Genomic DNA, 18,369 nt, shown 5'->3' with positions numbered 1-18,369 from the left:
CTTGTTTTACCTTAAAAATTTAATACTTTCAAATTAGGTTTCTTGTTGGTTTCTTTCAACTGTTTGCCCAAAACTACCCAAGGTCTGTTTGTGCTAGCCATCCTTTAATTTCCAACTGACAGACTAGAGAGAAAGCAGATATTCAACAGGCACCCACTGCCATCTCTCGAGTTATTCAAATCAAATTCAGCCATCAATTTCATGAAACATTTATAGCTCTAAAACGTTTAGCATGATTTTGAGGCTACAGAATCCGTCATACAAAGCCTTGAAGAGTATGACGGCTAGTATGCCATATCTGATCCCACTGCTTTATAAATGATTGTTTCAAAAATGAACAACCACCTTATTTTTTGGCCAATACACCACCTTATGAACATATACACGTTTTTATAAAAAGGATGACATTCATTTAAGTTATATGATTAGTCAGAAAGTTTACATATCACCTAATGACCATCAAATGTGTCCTCCACAACAGAAGTCTCCAAGCATTTTTGGACAAAGAACAGGAAGTAGATCTTTCTAGGCTTCATGGGCCAGAGAGTCATGGTAAAATTAAGTACAGATGTATACATGATTAGAATACAATATCATTAGTCTATTTCTCATAAGAGCACAAAATGAAAATATTTAAGTTGCACAATCTTTTTTTTTAACATTAGTGAGAAACACAAAACTAGTGCTCTTCCGATAAAATTACGCTTAATTGAGGTTCAAAGTTACTGCTTCCTGTCATCAAAAGCGATTGCAAATGCTCATCAGATAAGGCTGATCTGTAATTAGATTTCACATACTTCATCTTTGAAAATGTCTTTTCACAGAAACAGGTAGTGCCAAAAACTGAAATAAATCCATGAGTAAAGTATTTTTTTAAATGAACATACTAATCACTTGGAAGGCATTTATGGAACTGTCAGTCTTCTTTCTTTGTATTTGTCTTTCAACATGTCACTGGATTGATAATCAATCACTTCTATTTTAACTTCAGGTGATAGTTCGTCAATAACACATTCAAATGGATGGTGGAAAATCCTTATTTCTGTTGTGCTCGTATCAAGATTAAAAAACTTTCCTTGAACTGTAGTTTCAGGTCAGAAAGGATATATTGTACAAACCTGAGTACGAATGGGGATCCCGATTCTTGCTTGAACTGTAGTTTCAGGTCAGAAAGGATATATTGTACAAACCTGAGTACGAATGGGGATCCCGCTTCTTGCTTGAACTGTAGTTTCAGGTCAGGAAGGATATATTTACAAACCTGAGTACTAATGAGGATCCCGCTTCTTGCTTGAACTGTAGTTTCAGGTCAGGAAGGATATATTGTACAAACCTGAGTACGAATGGGGATCCCGCTTCTTGCTTGAACTGTAGTTTCAGGTCAGGAAGGATATATTGTACAAACCTGAGTACGAATGGGGATCCTGCTTCTTTTAAAAAACATGGAAAGTGTTTGAATCAGCTCCTCATCAACTGGGACTAAAAAAAATTAGTTTTTGTCAAAAAGCTTTCACCTTGGTGTACACATTCCAGATAAGCACAGTTTTGCCTTGTAATCTAAGATTGAAGTCAATCAGGTACGCAATCAAATCTACAGAAAAAACTAATTTCCAAAGCCATTCGCTGTTTGTGAGTAATTGTGAGAGCAGTTCTTTTAAGAAAATTTCAATCTCAGTTATAAGCTCAAAAAAATCACAACATAACAATTCCACAGCTAAGCCATTGAACTGAAGTGTGGTAGGGCAAATCAGGATATGTTGATTCTTTGTGTGTTTTCTTATAGCAAAGCCACATTGCGCTATCTGCTGAGCCCACCGAGGGGAATCGAACCCCTGATCTTAGCATTGTAAATACGGAGACATACCACTGTAATAGCGGGGACTTGTTGATTCTATTTCCAACAAAAATTCATGGAACAACTATGGTTGAGCCCATAAGAGTGAATGAAGTTCACTGTTGAAACTACTTGTTCCATGACACACAACATATCCAGATATTTTCCACACATTGCCTGCTGATAAATAATGAGTGAAGAACCATAGACTTGGAACAACCCATACTATCAACAGCTTTGTAAAATTGCATAAATAAGTCTCTTCCTGCACCACACGTTTTTACTATAATCTATAGCAACACAATTCAGCTGTTTCTATTCCTGGTTGTACCGAGTTAGTGATTTTTCGATCTCTTTGAACACATCTTCACCTGTGGTTTTTCCATCCATACTGTGCACAAAAGCTAATTCTTAAGTCACTTCAAAATTAATATTGACTCCATGAATAAACAGCAGAAACTGTGAAGTGTTGGACACATTTGTTGACTCATCAAGTGTGATGGAAAAGTGCTAGAACTCTTTGTCCTTGACTTTCAGCAGACACAACACCGTTTCAATGTCATCAATGCTATGAGCAACTGTATTTGCCAAAATGCCATTAGTCTTATATAAGTCTACTTTTTCTATGCACATTTCTTCAGCTGCTTCAATCATACATAATTTAATTAGCTCACCATCGATAAATGGTTTTCCTTGCTAGGTTAACAGGTCTGTCACTTGGAAACTTGCTCTTGCAACTTCATTCTCGGCTTTCTTCTTAAATACAAACCGATGTGATAAGTTACATTTCAAGGTTTCATATTAATCTGAAAGTAGCTTTTCTGTGAACTGAGAAAAGTTTGATGAGTGCTTGGTTTGGTAATGTTTACGACGGTTGTATCCTTTAAGCACTGTGATAGTTTCATTGCATATTAAGCACAATGCTTTGTTACATGATTCAATAATGAAATAGTCCACGCTCCACTGTTCTTTAGAACACAACATTCAAAATCAACTTTTCTCTTCTTCCTTTTTCCTGACATAATAACTAGGAATAGCTATGAGCTCAAACAAAGTAAACAACAGCATGCACTGACACACCGAGGTACACAGGGCAGGTATGGGAAGAAAATAGAAAAGTGTATCACACCAAGATTGGTTTTTGCTCAATTACATTTCATTTATTGTTTTTAAATATTAAAAAAAGAAAATGATAATTATATCATTATATTACTTAATGGTGGGCCAATCCAAAAACAGTTGAAAATCACTGTTCTATAACCTTTTTCTCTTATAGGCTTATAATGCCATTTTATCAAAGTTTACTGTTCTTCACACTTTCTTTCTCTTTTTGGCTTATGATGTCATTTTATCAAAGTTTACTGTTCTTCACACTTTCTTTTTTTGGCTTATGATGTCATTTTATCAAAGTTTACTGTTCTTCACACTTTCTTTCTCTTTTTGGCTTATGATGTCATTGTATCAAAGTTTACTGTTCTTCATACTTTCTTTCTCTTTTTGGCTTATGATGTCATTTTATCAAAGTTTACTGTTCTTCACACTTTCTTTCTCTTTTTGGCTTATGATGTCATTGTATCAAAGTTTACTGTTCTTCATACTTTCTTTCTCTTTTTGGCTTATGATGTCATTGTATCAAAGTTTACTGTTCTTCACACTTTCTTTCTCTTTTTGGCTTATGATGTCATTGTATCAAAGTTTACTGTTCTTCACACTTTCTTTCTCTTTTTTGGCTTATGATGTCATTGTATCAAAGTTTACTGTTCTTCACACTTTCTTTCTCTTTTTTTTATGATGTCATTGTATCAAAGTTTACTGTTCTTCACACTTTCTTTCTCTTTTTATTTATGATGCCATTTTATCAAAGTTTACTGTTCTTCACAAAGTTTCTTTCTCTTTTTTTTGGCTTATGATGTCATTTTATCAAAGTTTACTGTTCTTCACACTTTCTTTCTCTTTTTGGCTTATGATGTCATTGTATCAAAGTTTACTGTTCTTCACACTTTCTTTCTCTTTTTGGCTTATGATGTCATTGTATCAAAGTTTACTGTTCTTCACACTTTCTTTCTCTTTTTGGCTTATGATGTCATTGTATCAAAGTTTACTGTTCTTCACACTTTCTTTCTCTTTTTGGCTTATGATGTCATTTTATCAAAGTTTACTGTTCTTCACACTTTCTTTCTCTTTTTGGCTTATGATGTCATTTTATCAAAGTTCACTGTTCTTCATACTTTCTTTCTCTTTTTTGCTTATGATGTCATTGTATCAAAGTTTACTGTTCTTCACACTTTCTTTCTCTTTTTGGCTTATGATGCCATTTTATCAAAGTTTACTGTTTTTCATACTTTCTTTCTCTTTTTGGCTTATGATGTCATTGTATCAAAGTTTACTGTTCTTCACACTTTCTTTCTCTTTTTGGCTTATGATGTCATTGTATCAAAGTTTACTGTTCTTCACACTTTCTTTCTCTTTTTGGCTTATGATGTCATTGTATCAAAGTTTACTGTTCTTCACACTTTCTTTCTCTTTTTGGCTTATGATGTCAATTTATCAAAGTTTACTGTTCTTCACACTTTCTTTCTCTTTTTGGCTTATGATGTCATTGTATCAAAGTTTACTGTTCTTCACACTTTCTTTCTCTTTTTGGCTTATGATGTCATTGTATCAAAGTTTACTGTTCTTCACACTTTCTTTCTCTTTTTGGCTTATGATGTCATTTTATCAAAGTTTACTGTTCTTTACACTTTCTTTCTCTTTTATCAAAGTTTACTGTTCTTTACACTTTCTTTCTCTTTTTGGCTTATGATGCCATTTTATCAAAGTTTACTGTTCTTCACACTTTCTTTCTCTCTTTGGCTTATGATGTTATTTTATCAAAGTTTAGAACAAACTATTCACCCACCACTTGTTTCTATATATATGAAAAGACAGTAGAACAAACATTTATGTTCACATGTGGTTTCATGACAGTTTTGATGAATGATTAAGAAACATTTATCAAAAAAGGTGCATTCTAAGATATTAGGTTTTACATAAGACTTTCTTAAAAGAAGTTAAAAACTTGTAGTCTGTGTAGAAAAGAGTTACCTAGAAGGCCCAGGTTGAAGCTTCAAACATCAGAGTTTGAAATTACTAATTAAAATTTCTTACTTGTAACGTAAGATCAATTTTTGCCTTTGGAAAACTTAAGAATGAGATAGTTAGACAAGTGCTGGTGACTTACTTTTTGTTTCAAGTTAACTGTCAAAAACTTAATCATATATTTGAAGTTATATGATAAATAACAGAACATAATCTTTCCTTTAAGTTCCAGTTGTCAAATTTAATAACATTAATGCTAAAGTTAATCCTAACAACTTATGTCTTCAAACCCATCTCTAGTTTCTGTCAGTTTGGCGATTAAAAATCAACAAACATTATGTACAGGCTTCTATTAACTGTTAGTTAACAGCCAAGTTAGTTTACTGGGTTTAAGAGTCTCTGAAGATGAGAAAGAAATATTATACAAAACTATAATTCTATTAATAAACTTTGTTTATAGACAATCTCTCTCACTATCAAACAATTATAAAGTTTATTTGTCATTAGAAACACAATGTTTAGCAACATTTACAAAAACAAAAAGAATATATATATAAAATTACCACATTTCAAGTAACATGATTACAAAAGAAATTACATCACAATAATAGGACTTTTGTATAACAATTATACTAAATTGTATAGATCTACTTACAGCAACAATTACAAGTCAACACTGAAGAGTTAACATTCACGTTTAAATTCTGCAAGGGTATTATTAACATAATTTACCTTGTGATTCATAAAGTATTTCCAATTCAGTTTGAATAAAGAATACATTTTTGATATTTTAAAAGTCTGTAAAAGAGCTATTTGTTTATTTTTCATTCATAATATTCCTACTGGTAAAACTGTAACAAAATCACCTCAGTAAACTGACCTGCCCTGACTCTCAAATCATAATTCAAATGTTTACTTGTAGCATCATGTCCTGTTTCCTTACTAAAAACACTTCATTTCAGAAATGATATCATGATGTTTTAATAGCTAACAGTACAACAATTAAACAGAGGAAAGTTTCAACATTAACAATATGGTAACAATGATAAATTCATTCTCACATAAATACCTCATTAACTACATTGTACAAGCTTGTTCGAAGAATGCATTACAACCGAAACAATGCAATACTAATTCCAACCTTCATTCTTTATTTTCTCAGTAGTTATAAATGTCATAAATTAGTCAGTGAAAGAAGGTCTGTGATGCTAATATTAACACTTATATCAGAGCACAATATCTCAGTGATTATAAACACAAATTTATGTTAGTAAAGTGTTAGAAAATAAATAGCACAGTAAAACACACAATTATTCAAACATATTCAGGTTTCTCAGTTGCTGTAAATGCCCAATTATTTAATTTTAAAGTGTTAAAGCATTAATAACACAGTTTAATAGAAGTTATAAGGTGTCACAGTACCATATTTATATTTGAAAATATAATACATAACCATTCTCACAGATTTAATGTTACTGTAAGTTTCAAACACACACAGCCTATGTATACATTTGTATTTTCAGTATGTTTCATATTTTATTAAACTCCATACCTTGTTTTATCAGATGACTCTTTTTCTTATCAAAACTTTCATCTTTTTCACTTGACTAGAAGAAATAACAACCACTCATGTTTTAAAAGATAAAAATATTTCCCATGCAAAATAGAAATCTATAAACATATGTTCTTCAATTCGCTTCATCTATTAGTGTATAGGTTTATACTTGTAAGTGTTGGGTGTTGATATCAAGAAATTACAAGATTTAAGCCAAAATTACCTCAAAAACGTCTGGGGAAAACAGTCCAATTTACTGGCAAGATTGGAACATGTTAACCATGATACATAAGACATGTAAGCACCTAGTTTAAAAAATAAAAAACCTTTCTTACACTTGCAATGTATACTGCTTTTTGAAATAAAAAATTTTTTCTACATATTTATTAATTATTGATTTATTACTTTCTCCAAAATGTTTTAGACCCAAAACCAATTTCTACATGAAAACATCTATACATTCAAACAGTTTTTAAAATTTTCACTATCACGTTAAAATCTTCACTCATTATTCAGTGAGTTCACACTCATAATTTTGTTCACACCAAAAAAACAACAAGGTTACTCTTTTATCCAACAACTTTGTCATGTGTTTGTACCATACTGGAATGAGACAAACCTATACAAACCCTCGAGCGTACCAACTGAAGTACACATCTATTTTAATAAATTTGCCTCTATATGTTTAAATGACTAAGATACCCTTAATACGACAGAAACTGGAACTTAGAAGCAAACAGAATGTAGAAGTTCTCTTGCTTCAGCCTCCAGAAAGATATAATAGCAAAAGTAGAACAACACTTTAAAACATACCAGTGCAAACTTATCCTGGGAAGTACATCACGCGATCACAAGAGAACTTCTGAAATGTTGAAGATGAAACTCCAAAAAAGGAACCAAGAAGTATACTATAAACAGCTGTAGGTAAGTGGAATATGAAAAGAAATATAACATCAATTCCCTGGGGAGCTCAAAGCATGAACACAAGATTCAACTGTGCAGCCTATAGGCCTGGACCATTCCGATGGAAAAATACAACCAAAAAGTTGGTACAAAATAATGTAAGAGGTCCATCTGGTGCTTATCATAATAAAGAATGCATATTTTTAAAGTTGTAAAGGTTTACGCACAACAAGGAAATCTACCTTGTTCTCTACTATCTTGCACAGTTTAAATTCTCATAACTTTTCTTGAAACTATCTTTATTGATAAACCATCAAAATACTTGAAACTGTTAATGCTTAAACACAAATACAAAATTAAACAATGTATCAAAATATTTCTATGTTACTACTCTAACCGTTATTTTTTTTACAACAATCAGTTTCATTTCTCCAATATTTTCTAACCATACAGATAAGATACATCAGACAGGTAGGTGTAAGAAACATCCCAATAAGACAAGAAATATCTTCATTTTATCACAGAAATGGATATATATTTCTGTAGAATTTTTATAAGATAGTGTTTTCACTTTCATATCTTTTCATCACTGTTGCTCGACTCAAAAACTTGGACATCAAGCACTGGTAAAAGTGGACCAAAAATCCTAATAATGAAACAATTTTTTAAATGAAGTCCACCTTTCAATTTTTTAAATGGAGTCCACCTTTCAATTTTTTAAATGGAAGTCCACCTTTCAATTTTTTAAATGAAGTCCACCTTTCAATTTTTTCTTTATACTAATATTTATGTCACTTGGCTCAATCACTGCAAACTTCAGTACATTTCAAACTATGTTAAGTCATAATTGTTGCAGTGTTACTATCTGTATTCAAACTGTGTATCGTATACATGTTAAGGTTTAGGCAAAATAGTTAAATAATGAAAATTTTACAACTTATTCTTTTATCTGTCTGTTAATGTTTAACATAACAAGTTAAAACAAACAGATGCATGGACCCGATTTCAAAGTTATAATGCTTATAATAAGAGTATGGTACATTACTATTAAAAGATTGTGAACAATAAACCAAGAAAGGAAAATATTTTCTTTCATGAAAAATAGTTACAATAAACTAATATAATTAGTCAGAGGTTTGTATCTACTGATTTTAATGCAGTCTTTTCTTGTGCTAATTTAACTTCATTAAAATGTATTCATTTTCATATATATGGAATGTTAACACTAAAACGTCCAGTAAAATTAAACCAAATCATAAAGAAGTACTACGTTAAAAACAGCAAATCAAAACCAGACAGATATTAACGAGCTAACACAAACAATGTATAGTGCATTAGCTGTATTATAACTCCTAATTTGAAGTTACTAAATCATCCTGTTGTTGGTTTTGTACAGATCTTTTTGTTATGAGCATCAGATTACATCATGTTCTTCTTACAACAAATATATCTCTTTGTACTGCAGTTTTCATTGTATTTTAAATTTGTGAATTTTAATATGCAGCTACGAGTGCTAGTGAACTAGTAATATTTAACACAATTCATTCAGCTCCCAGTCGCACCCAACTAAGGACAGCAGATTTAGGTATGGTCAAGTTGCATGGTTAGAAAGTATCGTCACAAGGCATCTGAAGATGGTAGAAGATGGATGAAAATAGACAGGTTTAGTCTAAGTAACTTAAATTGCATAAAGCTATATATTTGTTTTTATTATATTTACTTTCCAGTCATAACTAGCTAACATTACATAATGTGCATTAACTCGGTACACATACACTCACTTTACTGTATCAAATATTATTAAATTGATTCAGTACCGTTTTAGTGAACTGGTATTTTATATTACACAGAAACATTTAAATTATTATATGTCATATGTGTATAAGTTATGACTATTTAGAAATATGTCATGAAACTTGTGTTTCTTAATACATAGAACAATAAATAAAGTACAGCAAACAATTATCTCTTTTAGCTATGATCTTGGAACTTAGTTGTTTGATATTCTCTAAGTGTGAAATTTTAAAAGGCTAGAAATTTATTTCTAGTAGCAACTATGAGCATCAAAACCTGATTTTTTGTGTTATAAACCCCTATATTGAACCACTGGGGATAAAAATAATATGTCGAGCATATTTCTTCATTACAAAAGTTATTTAAAAAGTGATAAGAAAACATACCTTGGATAATGTGACAATTTTATCTGGATCTACTACTGTCTTGTATGGAGCATAACTAAAAGGAATATTTTTCTTCTGAAGCCGGACTAAATGTGCCTGCAGCTCTTCAACTGAACGCTGAAGAGCCATATTTTTCTTTTTGAGGGGAGTTGGAGGATCTTTGGAAACCAAATAGCACTTATCGATTGGAATCCATGCTCTAAATAAAAACAATACAAATTTCCTTAGAACATTTTTCTATATATGGATGGCATGTGCTTTTAACAAACTTACTTATTACATCTCTTCAAAATTAATTTTTTTTTTTTCTTTCCTAAAGACACTTAACCATAGATTTACAGAAGATAAACCATTCAAATGACTGTTTATAAAACTATGGCAAAAAGGAAGTTAGTCTTCATTATTTTAGAGTAGAAAAAAATATACACTTGTTAGATTTAAAAACAGAATATCTTACCTGTCATGAGCACCAAAAAACCTGGCATCAATGAAGCCATTTAAGACCCTTACAGCCTAAAAACATCATTACAAGAATATTTCAGTGTATAATTTATTTAAAATATATATCTATATTACAAGAACAAATTAATAACTGAACACGTACATAAAATTGTGTGTGTGCAAATACGTACATATTTATGCCCTTCTTTGAAAACAATATACTTATTTGTAGAACAATTCACCGAAAACTTGTTAAAAACCTAACACAACCATATCTGTATTAACTTTACTATTAATACTATTAAACATACAGACAAAATATATAAATTTACAGAAGAACTTTAAATGTAGTAACATTTTTATTACATTTCTTAACAGTGACTTTTCCTTTTCATTTTTTTCAAGTTTACCTGCACTGTACCAGCTATTGAAAACATAATTTACAAATACTAAAAACAATCCAGTACAGATTCTGCATTTATTAGTTTCCCTCTTACCTAAAAACATAAATACCAATTATCACCACCAGCTAAAGTCAAATACTTATGAAGGATCAGATATCACCTCATTATATTATGTTCGAGGAAATGTACTGAGACAGTTTTATCCACAGAACAAAATATAATATGTTTTGTATGTAATATATTTAAAAACTTACATAAATATATAAATTGACAAAGATATAATCAAAGTTTGAAATACTTTCTCACCTTTGCTGGCCAGAAAGGATAACCTTTTAACTTGGCATATATCAAAGTGTGTGATATCCTCTGAAAAAATAAACAGAGATAGCTATTTATAAAGATAAAACTCCTCAGTAACTTACTATACAAATAATAATTTGTAACAAGAATAATTAAACTCATATTTACAATTTAAAGCTCCTACACTCAGTAATTCTTACCAATAACTGAGAAAAAAAATTAGAAAAATGTAAGATATACATTCACGACTTTTGTTTTAGACAATAAAAGATCACATTTTATTAACTTCATGAAATGGAAGTTTCAAAGTCTAACAGTTTCTTACACTAACTGGAAGCAGCAGCATAGTTTAATGTTATAATGTTTAAATATTTTCTGCATAATTCAAAGTGCATAGTGATCAAAAAACATTAAGACAATAGAAAATAATTTCCAATGTTACAAGTGTTCAAAACACATAATTTACAGCTTCAAACACAGAAAATGAACCTCACACTTAAAGTAAAAAAGAAACAAACTGAAGTCAATATATGTACACATAAGAATTCTACAACCAAGTTTTGAAAAAAACAAAAAGGTTTAAAATTTCCAGGGAAGATTCAACACTAGGCATAAAACATCACCCATGATAACCACTTGTTAACAGTGTAGTTCTTAAAGGTGTTATAGTTAAGTTTACTTGCAAAAACCCTTTTCTACACTTGCTTGTTGATATTAGAATGATGTTGATGGTTCTTTTTTCTGTAGTTAAAAATAGACTACCAAAATCTTTGCAATACTTTTCAGATAAAAAGATTTACAGTTCAGGATAATCCATAACAGAGCTTACAAAACAGATACAACTGTAATGCTATTAGAACAATTATCATCTTTGCACAGCACGTTTGATGTCTGAATTTTAAAAGTACACTCTATTAAAGAAACTTATCACATCGTTTATGATAGAAAACCATGTACTTTCTAGATGCGTGTACAATATTCTTGTTATTTCTTAAACTTCCTTAAATTAAATTTAACCATGAATTATCTAAAAAGTTCAATAAAGGAAACATATTTAAGTGAGTTTGTCTTTCTGTGGATATAAAATGAAAGAGCTAGATTTTTGCATACAAAGAATATGGTTCACTGCTTTGCACAGCAAAGAGAAACTTTACTTCTAACGTAACTATGACAGGTGAATGTTGTTGTTTTGTGATTTGATTAAGATGATTTTCCTCTTTTGAAAAGTTTTCCTTGATTTGTTTGTTTTTTAATGCAGTGTTTCAATAGAAATTTTAATGTTGTTCTCAAAACCAAGTTCTAAATACAATAAGGTTCTGACTATAATATTTATTGTTTATTATTGGCTAGTAATTCCTGTTACCATGTACCTAAAGATTTTTGTTTGTTTTGAATTTTGCACAAAGCTACTCGAGGGCTATCTGCACTAGCCATCCCTAATTTAGCAGTGTAAGACTAGAGGGAAGGCAGCTAGTTATCACCACCTACCGCCAACTCTTGGGCTACTCTTTTACCAACGAATAGTGGGATTGACTGTCATATTATAACACCCTCACGGCTGAAAGGGCGAGCATGTTTGGTGCAACGGGGATTTAAACCGCGACCCTTGAATTACAAGTTGAATGCCTTAGCACACTTAGCCATGCCGGGCCCCTAAATATTTTCAAAGGAACATCAAATGTCTGTATGAAAGCAAACTTCACAGGGTAATGATAACATCATTTCCCCTAAAATTTTGAATTTTTTTATGTTAATTACTCCTAGTTAATAATATTCATAAAAATGGATATTCCATATAAAACTATGCCAACTTAGTGAAATTGGCTGACACCATGTTACTGGTTTCTGAGTTATGTACATAAAAAACAAGCAGGAGAAAGAACAAGAAATTTAAATTTTTTGCTACTATATTTACAGATGTTCCCTGGACTTGACTCAGTCATTACACATTGTTATCAAAGGAAACACTGATGACCTCTTATGGTGATATTTAAAATACCATTTCAATGAACTATAGATGCCATCCCTACATAGACAGCACTGCCACCTGTCTGATACACAAACATAAAGAAAAAGCAAGTGTAATGGATTCATCAATCAAAATAGCAAATTCTGATTTTGATTCAAACGTACTCTTTGAAAATGTGTTTCACAATGTCTATGAACAACAAATCCATATGAAGTATCCATATCACATCAAAGCCCATTAACTTTTGCAACATCATATGCTATCCTTGAGGTTACGAAAAGGCCAGTTCTGTTTTGTAACATCATATGCTGTCCTGAATACTTTGCAGTGATGCCTTCACGATGCAATATCCTTCTAGTACATGTTCTTCAGCGATTTAGTTTTAGAAGATTCTAAAATTTTCACAGTGGCCTAATGAGGTGTACTCTCTCTCTGTTTGTCAATGTTTTCATAAAGTATATTTCTTGTTTGGATTTTGTACCACTACAAAAACAAACCCGATACTTTACCCACTGCACATGCAGTATAATTTACACACCTTTTTTCTACTCATAACCTTACAGTCTTGGAACATATACTTCACTCCAGCTGGCCACTTTTAACTATGATCCAATCATTCATCACAAAAATTGAATTTTTGTTATAAAAACCAGCACTCAGAAAATCAATCTTCATAAGCCTAACATCGGCAGATTCATTTTCATTGACACAGGCTTACACCCTCATTCTTCTTTTCCATTACCATCAACTGCTTTGCTCATAATGGTAAGACTTTGGTGCTGGTGTAGTACGATTCATATTTGTAGCTTTTTTTATTTGTTATAACAGATGAATTATAATAAAATTTTAGGCCTCACTTTAATTACCAATAAATTAGAATGATTATTTTATTTCACCAAACCAAAAGATGAATTCATTTCTATGCTTAATATCTTATGTCAACCTGACATAAACTGCAGATTACGTAAAATATGAGTTGCATGAAAAGCATCAACTCTGAATTTATTCCCTTTAGAGAGCAGGTCTTTTTGTTTGTTTAATATTCCACTAATTATAAACAATTTAATGCATAGCACAAAAGCATGTTTTAACAGGCCCCTCCTGAGCCAGTGGGGAACATTTTTGTTAAAAAAAAACAACAAACTACCCAATCTAGTTTTTCTTAATTTGAACTAAGAGTTTTTCAACATTTTTATTGGCAAAAAAGTAGGCATTTCCCACACACTTTTAGTGTTGGGCTATGAATGGCAATTTAAAGTGGTAAGCTAACTGAAACCTGCCAAGCTCATCATGTGCTTAACAGCCAAACAAAAAATATTTATTAATCTCCAAAGACACTTATAGATATTCAGGAAGCATTTAGAATAACCTTGGTAGATACTGTGCAAGCCAAGTACAATATCATTCTTGTAGCTGGTTTCAAAGTGTACCTGTGAGCTAAATTGTAAGCTAAACATAAAAAGGTGATAGAAGAACCATAAAAAGCCTGCAACTGCTTAATTAATAATGCTGAGATATGGTCTTGTTGACAAATATACTGAATTTACCACCAGCCTGTAGACCTTAGTACTAGCTAGAATAGAGACTTGAAGATATTGGATTTCAGTTAAATATTTATCAATTAACAAACAAAAACTTTCTTTGAAGTGGTCTCAAAAAGATATGTCCAAAACCACCCTCTTTGGGATTTTCTGGATTGAACTTATTTTTAAAATTCAACAAATTTAGTATAAAGACACACCCTAACCTCGAAGGATGTGTCAGAAGATCTTTAATCAATCTTCTTTGGTGAGATCCAGCCCCATTTAAAGACTAGTTACATATACTACATGTAGTTACTAGTAGGTTAAAGAAACTTACACATGGTTCAATGAACCAATCATCCTTCAGAGAACAGCAATGACTGTAGCAATCTGGACAGACTTCAATTTCACTTACTTCCCTTTTAACTTGCTTCACAATAGACTTTGCATTTGCACTAAGAGGGTGTTGAGCTATATAAAATACAAGTATCTAAATAATGTACAAACCAAGAGAAATGTTTCACAGCTTCTACCAAGCTAGTTCTAACTTTATGAATTTTTACTTCACATTTCATTGTTATCCACGTTGTTACTGATTAATGGTTATCAAAAATTCTATTGTCTTGGTCAATTCTATTTTGGTTCTTGCTTAGTAGCATCAGCTTGGAAACTTCATACCATTTTTCATAAGCAAAATATTTCTTGTATTAGAATTAAATGCAACTATATTCACAGAGTATACGAACAATAACATGTGTAGAATACTTTGTTCACTCTTGGGTGTCTTGCCTCAGGAAGGACACTGAACTATTGGAAAATAGTCCAGGATGTGCCTACCTAATGTTACACCTTGGATAGCAAGGTTGTCGTGCAATGACACAAGTTAAGGTTTCTGAAACTCTTTTCTCTTGAAAAAATAAGACGTTAGAAAGGATATGACTGAAATATTTAACATAAATAAGGAAACATAATGTAGATGCACCATGTTTTTTGTACTTAATAGTGAGAGTGATAGGACAACGGGACACAAATATAACTTTTGGCAGGGTAGGAGTTGTCTTCAGTTGTGATTCTAACTTTTCTAACAGGGTGGTTGGCCTTTAGAAAGGGTTGCATTCAGATGTGACAGATGCAATTAACTGAAGGAAGAGAGTTGGCTCCAAGTTGTCGTTGTTTAACTTAGAGTTCAGTTTAGATGATGAGATGGCCTAAGTAGACTAACTGGTCTTTTGTTATCCTTAAATTATGTGTATTCATGTAAAAATAAGTAATATGTTAATACTGAGCAAAGGAGATAAAAATAGTAACACAGTTATTTGTTTCAAAAAAAAATTACTGATTCAGAGAATAGCTCAAAAAATCACAGCTTAAATCCTTTCAAGTTACTAGACTGACTTGCACTGAATAAATTAACTTGATCTCTATTGTACTATGGATAAGTTACAACTACCTAGTGCACTTATACAACATTGAGAACACTTTTTTAAATGCATCTATCAACTTCAAATAATAAAATCATTAATCATCATTTAATAAGGATTTTTTTTACATGCAAGTCAACAATGAGGAATAATTGTCACATCTATAAAAATTTACAGTCCAGCCTACTGACTCTCTTTCACAACACTAGCTGGTTTTACAGGTAAATACAATATTAACATATAAAGTTAACAGTTTTCAACCAAAATATTTAAACTAATAACAGTGATACAATAATTATTTAAGTCTTTTAGGCATAAAATATTTTTATACTTGAATTTAAAAACAACACTTGACGTAAATTACATCAAACTTTTGTTAAATTTTCACAAGTTAACAATCACACCATTATTTACAAAATTTCATTCTGTAGTTTCCACAATAATAAAATTATAACAATTATTATAATTTTTCACTACAGGAACAAAGTCTGAGAATAAAGTAAACAGTGAAAACTTAGGCCCATTGTAAATTATACTGTTATGTACAAGAATAAAGTAAACAGTGAAAACTTACGCCCATTGTAAATTATACTGTTATGTACAAGCCACTTTGTATCAGCAATAAATGACTCTGTGCAACCATAACCTTTTTCTTTCACTTTCTGAGAAAAAAAACACCAAAAACATTAGAACATAAATACCAAAATAAAATCTAACAGAGTAATGTTTTTGATCCAATATATAAAATATTTTTGATACAGTTAATGATCTATATTAGTTCATGAAAAATAAAGATAAAATTAATTGATTCTCAGTAATAAACATTCTTAACTACCCACACACAGTTACAAATGAGAATCTGCAGGTTAATTTTAGGTAATCCATTTCCTGGAGAAATCTAAAAAATGCAGCAAATGTCACTCTTTCATCTACAGAATTTAAATATATTGTACAGTACAGTGATTAACTATACTGAACATGTAAATACATAATATCACATAAAGTATCAATGTTTTTCTCTTTTCTTCAGTTTGTTTGCGTTTTTGTTACAAACATAATAAAAAATGTTCGTTGTGGTGAACAAAATAATAATTTGATTCACGCAAGAATTTTTGCTTCTTCCTGCATGGTGAAACAACAACAAAAATTCTTACATGATAGCAGAAAAACAAATATTATTTTAGAAATCTGTGTAGCTTAATTATGGGAAAATCTGTTATTAAAATCAAAACAACTTTTATGAAGTTTAAATTTGTAGGCCTGTGTAAGTTTTTAACCAAAGGTTCAGAATCAAAGTTCAAAATTCAATAAAAAATAACTTGAGATTTACAGTTTTTCTTATTTATACCTTATTCTATATACAAATGAAGAGGCAGCAGTCCTTAACAACCTTGCATAACAGGTTACCACAAAGGTAAAGATGGCAGTTAATGAGTTACCTAATTTTAATATTCTTCCTGACACATTAGGTGATCATACTGATTTACCTTGCAAATTTTAATGAATTTTATTTTTTTTTATATCCCTTTTTCAATTTCATATATTACGTTACAGAATTAAATGTTGTTTACATTCATATCTCATTATAACAAAGTAATACATCAGATACATCCATTGGCTTGTCAGAAATAGATATTCCTTGATTATGTGACACAGTCTATTCTGCATGCTCTATAAATTTAGTGACTATTATTTACCAAAAACAAAGATTATATAAATCCATGTGAAAAATGCTAAAGTAACATGAATTGTAAAGGATATTTCACTAGCTGTTGGACCTATTGTATAACAAAGCATTGTAAATAATTCTCCACTAAATATACAATAGGTCCAACAGCTAGTAAAATATCCTTTTGCATGAGAAAATTTAATGGTTTTGGAGTTTTATATACACACACAGAGCTAGGATTCTTCTACAGTAAGTGTCTGTGACTTGATGGTGATACACTTGAACAATAAATGAACAGCACATAATCCACTTTTTAAAAATTATATATTCATAACAAGTCAAGCATATCTACAAATACTATTCACAACAGGATATCACAGTTGTATCTAAAACTCTTAAATAATTCTCTTTTCTTGTCAAAAGTTAACACAGATTGATTTCATTACTTTAGAATACAACTGAAAAGACAAATTATTTTTCTCTATTCTGTCTCTTGTTCTACAATTTGTAATAAATCATTTGCATTACCTCAAGGATTGCCACAGTTTTATCTCAGACTTTAAATATTTGTCTCCTGTCAAAATCCATACAGATGGGATCAATGACTTTAGAACATTCTTTGATGACACAAATTATTTTCCTTATCTCTATCAAACTGTAAAACTCACTTTAAAATATCACCCATGACAGCAAATTACTCGAACACTGACCAAGTTTGTGTTTTCTAACTTTTTTCTGAATGAACTTTTACTTCACTGAACTTTACTTTTGTTCTGCTTGCCTTCACTCACTAGATAACTTATATTTATATGTTGTTCCCTTAAGCCTTGAATAATACTTACTTAAGGTAACAAGAAAAATACCAAAGATTCAAGTAACTTGGCATCAATAATAATTCAACAATTGAACCACACACAAAGTACAACTCTTACCAAATTATGCAACCAAACTTCTCATATCTACTGCCTATAAAATAATTACTTTTAACTCTCTTGTTATGAAAATTGAATAATCATTAAATATTAAACCACCTAATAAATCAAATAATAATGCTTACATTAAACAATTTTGTTTATCCAACAAATGGTATTG

General features: G+C 30.8%; 1 protein-coding gene across 2 annotated transcripts in view; it reads right to left on the bottom strand.

The window, feature by feature from the left end:
• Window positions 1-18,369, bottom strand: part of LOC143246594 (uncharacterized) — a 41,654-nt gene that overhangs the window by 11,255 nt on the left and 12,030 nt on the right. For both annotated transcript variants that reach the window (XM_076493587.1, XM_076493588.1), the window contains 6 exons: window positions 16,183-16,270; window positions 14,525-14,658; window positions 10,702-10,761; window positions 10,008-10,063; window positions 9,551-9,749; window positions 6,465-6,519 (listed from right to left, as the gene is read on the bottom strand). In XM_076493587.1, coding sequence (XP_076349702.1) covers window positions 6,465-6,519; window positions 9,551-9,749; window positions 10,008-10,063; window positions 10,702-10,761; window positions 14,525-14,658; window positions 16,183-16,270 — 592 coding nt within the window. The remainder of the gene's footprint in view (window positions 1-6,464; window positions 6,520-9,550; window positions 9,750-10,007; window positions 10,064-10,701; window positions 10,762-14,524; window positions 14,659-16,182; window positions 16,271-18,369) is intronic.

Source organism: Tachypleus tridentatus, chromosome 3 (genome assembly GCF_004210375.1).
Source record: "Tachypleus tridentatus isolate NWPU-2018 chromosome 3, ASM421037v1, whole genome shotgun sequence".
NCBI classification, from domain to species: Eukaryota; Metazoa; Arthropoda; class Merostomata; order Xiphosura; family Limulidae; genus Tachypleus; species Tachypleus tridentatus.
Note: the sequence above shows the minus strand (reverse complement) of the source record. Positions and strands in the feature narration are given on the sequence as shown.